Below are 5,179 nucleotides of genomic sequence, written 5' to 3'. Positions count from 1 at the left end.
TTTGGCCACCAATCTAGCCTTGTACACCTGCTTATGCTACCATCACTATTATGTTTCACCTTATACACCCACTTACAGCCAATCATTAGAACATTTTGAAGGTCATTTGGAGGGCCTTTTAGAAGAAAATAGCCGCCAACCAATGAGCAAGTAGGAAATGTAACATTGAAAATTAGCTATATTTATTTATAAATTCTTAAAAAGTTTTTATGTATATTCCAAAAACAATCGTATTCATCTTAAATATATAACTTTTTTGGAGAATCTGACAGAAATTGCATTGAAGATGCCTGCCCAAGTATAGATAGTGAATTTTTCATCCTCGATATTGTGTCTTTATTTGTCAAGGAGGAAAATTTTAAAGTGAACTACCTTCGCATGTATTCTTCTTCTCGTTTTTCTCTCTTCATTCTCCTAGCTACACACTGCTTTCCTTCATCCTTCTACCATTAGGGGAAGGTTGAGGTCTATAGGGGCCCTTTAATGGTTTTGAATGTAGAACATAGATATAGGTTATTTGCTTTACATAATTTTTATGCTTAAGATGAAGACATTATTGAACTTCCACTTAACGAACCTATTTAAGGGTGGTTGTGGTCCATGAAGAGTTGTATATACAACCCAAAACACCTTAAAAGAAGTTGGTGCAAGTTCATCTTGATTTCTTAAGTGAGTTGTCTAAATCTTGGAAGCACATTCACTCTAAGACCATCTTTGGACATATGGAGGGTGAGCATGACCCGATACTGGACTTTGTGTCCAAGGGCGCTCTCGAATTTGAAGAATCTGAGCAGGATCGCAGCAGTGACTTTCATTTGGAGCATTGCAAAGTCTCTGCCCAAGCACATGCGCGGTCCGGCCTTGCACAAGCATAATTTACACCAAAATACAAATAATGAGCACGTCGATGATCGTAGCACACACAATTCAAAAGGATGTGCTCAAAGCTCAAGGCCCTGTGATATACGAGTAAAATGACCACATGATTCTTAAAGCATTGCAACAAGTACATGGGATTATAAATTACAGATTTACCAGAAATGCAGTTAGCTTGAATGGAGACTCCTGCTGACAAACCCCATCCTTGATGAAGCGCTCAGGCTTGAATTCTATGGCATCCTCTCCCCACAACCATGTCATTCTACCCATGGCATATGCTGATAGATTGACTGTGTCACCCTTCCGCACCTTCGTCCCATCGGGTAATGTATCCGCGGCAATCGCCGTCTTTGCATCCTGCACAAGACCACCTCTTAGTTTCTTCACTATGTTCACATCATGCATTATGCCGCAAAGCTTAATCAATGAAAACATTTACATGGGGCACTGCAGGATAGAGTCTCAGAGTCTCTTGTAAACAAGCCTGCAAATAATGCAACTTGCTGAGCTTGTCATAGTTTAGAAGCTTGGCAAAGCTCTGAATTTGCTCTTCAGTTGGGAAGCTGCCATCATCAGGCATTAATGTAGCACACGCCTCCGACTCGACCTGGTATATCTCTTCAACCAGCTTTTCTTGTACATGCGGATTCTCACAAAGAGCATACAAGAACCAACAGAGTGTGAGTGCAGTCGTGTCACGCCCAGCGATCATAAAGTTAAGTATGATGTCCCTTATCTTCTGATTTGTGTACTCATCTGGATCACTCTCACTCAGAGCTAAGAATCTCGAGAGCAGGTCAAATTTATCCTGGCAACCATAGTATTACTTAACATGAATTAGTGACCCATTAACTACGAGATTAAGGTGACAAATTGGATATGCTCAAGCAGTTACCATCTTACCTTATTATTGTCCCCTTCTCTTCTTCTTTGCTCAATAAGGGCAAACACAATGTTGTCTAGTGTGGCAACATCTTTGGCAAACTTAGCCTCTTTGCCCACCATCAGCCACCGTTTCAGCTTCCATAGGGGATCAATATAACGGGAAAACACCATGGCATTGCAATCATCAAAAGCATTTGCAAAATCAAGCTGTTCAGAAGAAGGATTTTGCTGCAAGGTACCCATCTCGGACCCGAATCCCACTTTACAATAGGAGTCGAAGGTAAGACGCAGGGCAAGATCCTAAGTCGCAAAGCAAGACAGACTAGAGGCCTTAAGAAAGGCTACATATTATTTAATTTTTCATGGTAAATCATAGGCTACATATTAATTTGAATGGTAAATCATATGATCTAAAGCATCTAATTTGAGAATTTGGCGCTTTAGCTATGTCACCTGCATCTCGATAGGTCTACCCATTTTTGCTTCTAGAGCAAGTAAGCTTGCAAGCTTTGTGGCCTTTTCTCGGAATGCGAGCTCGCAGAATTCTCTGAGGGCTTTTGAGGCAAATTCATAGCTGGCCACTTTGCGCTGTCGTTTCCACTCCATGCCGTCAACACTGAAGATCCCATCTCCAAAAAACTCTTGCTGCTTGTCATAAGCAAATTTCCCCTGTAGATCATTCAATTTGTGTTCCATTGGTTAAATCTTGGAAGTTCATCTTCTTGAAGCTTAGAAACATGGCCAAGGGAGTATAAGTAGAATGAAATTCAATGTAATTATTTGACTACATTACCATTTCCAGGCTGGGGATAGAAGCGTAACACATGGACATGATGTATCATTAGAAGAAAAGTAAAAACCACAGCAAAAAACCTTGCAACTCCATTCACTGAAGCGCACAATCTAATTCCCGGGATTTCACTTGGTATAATTCTAAGAAGCCACCCCTGGAGGAATACCTCAGGAGAAAAAGTTAACACTTGTATACGCAACAAATCTTGAGATTCTATATACCCTCTTAATTTTGGGAACTATCAGATCACCAGTAAAGGATAATTTGCAGAGCCCACCAAACGTTGCCAGTCCATTAAATGATAATTTGCAGAGCCCATGCGAGAGAGAGAGAGAGAGAGAAGGCAAGACTCAGAAAAGGTTTGTTCAGAAAAGGGAAGCATTTATGATTAAGAGCTCAATTATAGAGAAAGGAAGACTTACCTTGATGTAGTTATGGAAGTTTGTCTTGAGCATGTGCTCCACATTGGCAGGGTCTGTGGTGTAGTAGTAGTCGAAGCCAGGGTAAGCCACTCGGAAGGTCTTGTATCGCTGGCAATACTCTGTGACGTAGTCATGGAAACGGTGGAGGTTGCCGGCATGGGAGAGGGCTGCCCCTATGAAGGGCCAGGTAGGGGGACCTTTCAGAAGCTTTCTCTCACTCCATCTATGAAGCAACAAACAACACAGGCATGCTATGAGGACACTGGCCAGAAGATAGCCTGCGTGCATGAATCCCATGTTTAGTGAAAGAACTCGCCTTGATAATGATGATAAGAAAATTGTCTTTTTTTTTATATACCTGGAAGCTTGAACCTCGGTTGACGGACTTTCTAATGTGCATCACATGAAGCATGCGCAGATTCTAATGCTATTTTAAGTTCCCAATGTTACATCATGGATCGCTTTTTGCACCCGCCTATGCAGGTTTGACTGGCACCCTTACCGTTCAAAATTGACGAGTTTGGTGAAATATAGAAAAAAAATTGTGTATATGTGGTGTACTTCTTTACAAGCATTTTAAATTTTTGCAAGTATTTTACTGCCAAAATGTTACAAAAATGCCCGTCAAAGTAACTATGTGCCCATGGTAATGGCCCATCTCACCCTCATTGGGCAGACAATCTAAGCCACTTTCGTCCGCCTATTGCCATGGTCCGTTTCTATAACTGTACCATGCCTACCCATCAACAAGCATATCTTGACCCTCATGGAGGTGCACTATGGGCCTCTTGTTACTGGTTCACACTGGCGTCGTGTCGAGATTCTCTTATTTCACACCTAAGAAAGGTCTAGGTCCTCTTTCTTACAAGTTAGTTTTTTCCTAGTGTCCAAGTTCAAACTCAGGGGGTTCACCTAAAAATATGTAAGTATACCACGTGAGTTCAAAATGAAGAGGTTTTTTACTTCAAAATTTTAAGGTAAATTTATAGAAATACATTTACGAAAGGGGTTTTTTAAATAAATTTTGAAAAAAACTGATAAGTCCATTAAAAAAAGGGGTCATTTTATTCATGAAAAATTCACAGGTATAAATATCTCCCTTAAATGCACGTGATACATAGGGTTTCTTAGTAGCGCTCAAGACAAATCATCCACATATTTCTAGTATTCGTGTTTGATTTATAGAAACAATAAACATGTCAGCAGACGTATGTAGAATGGTTTGCCATTTCATGCAATTTACAACAAGTAAGGGGGTTTTTTTAAATACCCCTTAAACACTCATGATATAGGTGTTCAAACTGGCATGCCTCCAATGTTTCCATTTGTCTTTTTCCTTGTCTCGCTCTTTCGTTTTTTAATCCTAATACCAAGTTTCATGTATGCCAAAGCAAAAAGGTTTAAAACATAATAAACAAAAAAACTACAACAATCTCTCTTTCTCTCTCTCTCTCTCTCTCTCTCTCTCTCTCTCTCTCTCTCTCTCTCTACCCTCCCCCAAAGAGAGTCTCTTATAGGATTTTATTTCCTTTTGTTTTATAAGTCTTCAAACATTTCATTGTTAACCCATTAACCCACTTATTATGGGTGCACAAATGTGTTTCTCGAGGTTTGTGTCCCGCTAGGTGCTTGGATGACCCATTCGTCCCTTACCTAGAATAGTATCAACTTGGTAGGCAATGTGAATGCCATTTCTGATCCTACTTATATCCCTGTTCAAATTCTTTTTCTGATTTAAATGTGGTAGTGTTTTCTATAACTGTACCATGCCTACCCATCAGCATATCTTGACCCTCATGGAGGTGCAATATGGGCCTCTTGTTATTGGTTCACACTGGCGTCGCATATCGAGATTCTCTTATTTCATACCTAAGAAAGGTCTAGATCCTCTTTCTTACAAGTTAGTGAGTGTTTTTTCCTAGTGTCCAAGTTCAAAACTTAGGGGGTTCACCTAAAAATATGTAAGTATACCACGTGAGTTCAAAATGAAGAGGTTTTTTACTTCAAAATTTTAAGATAAATTTATAGAAATACATTTACGAAAAAGGTTTTTTAATAAATTTTGAAAAAAATTGGTCAGTCCATAAAAAAAGGGGTCATTTTATTCATGAAAATTCACAGGTATAAATACATAGGGTTTCTTAGTAGCGCACTAAATCAAGACAAATCATCCACATATTTCTAGTATTCGTGTTTGATT

The 5,179-nt window shown here is 39.5% G+C and overlaps 1 protein-coding gene across 1 annotated transcript; it reads right to left on the bottom strand.

The window, feature by feature from the left end:
- Window positions 1-255: 255 nt before the first annotated feature.
- LOC147622600 (cytochrome P450 704C1-like) lies at window positions 256-3,288 on the bottom strand. The gene is made up of 6 exons (XM_086822667.1): window positions 2,980-3,288; window positions 2,218-2,433; window positions 1,783-2,064; window positions 1,319-1,687; window positions 1,036-1,236; window positions 256-860 (listed from the first exon to the last, which is right to left on the bottom strand). The coding sequence occupies exons 1-6, from the start codon at window positions 3,274-3,276 to the stop codon at window positions 666-668; spliced, it is 1,560 nt and encodes a 519-aa protein (XP_086678793.1). The 5' UTR covers window positions 3,277-3,288; the 3' UTR covers window positions 256-665.
- Window positions 3,289-5,179: the final 1,891 nt, after the last annotated feature.

Source organism: Cibotium barometz, chromosome 28, assembly GCF_041138505.1.
Source record: "Cibotium barometz isolate CiBa-2024 chromosome 28, ASM4113850v1, whole genome shotgun sequence".
NCBI lineage: Eukaryota > Viridiplantae > Streptophyta > Polypodiopsida > Cyatheales > Cibotiaceae > Cibotium > Cibotium barometz.
Note: the sequence above shows the minus strand (reverse complement) of the source record. Positions and strands in the feature narration are given on the sequence as shown.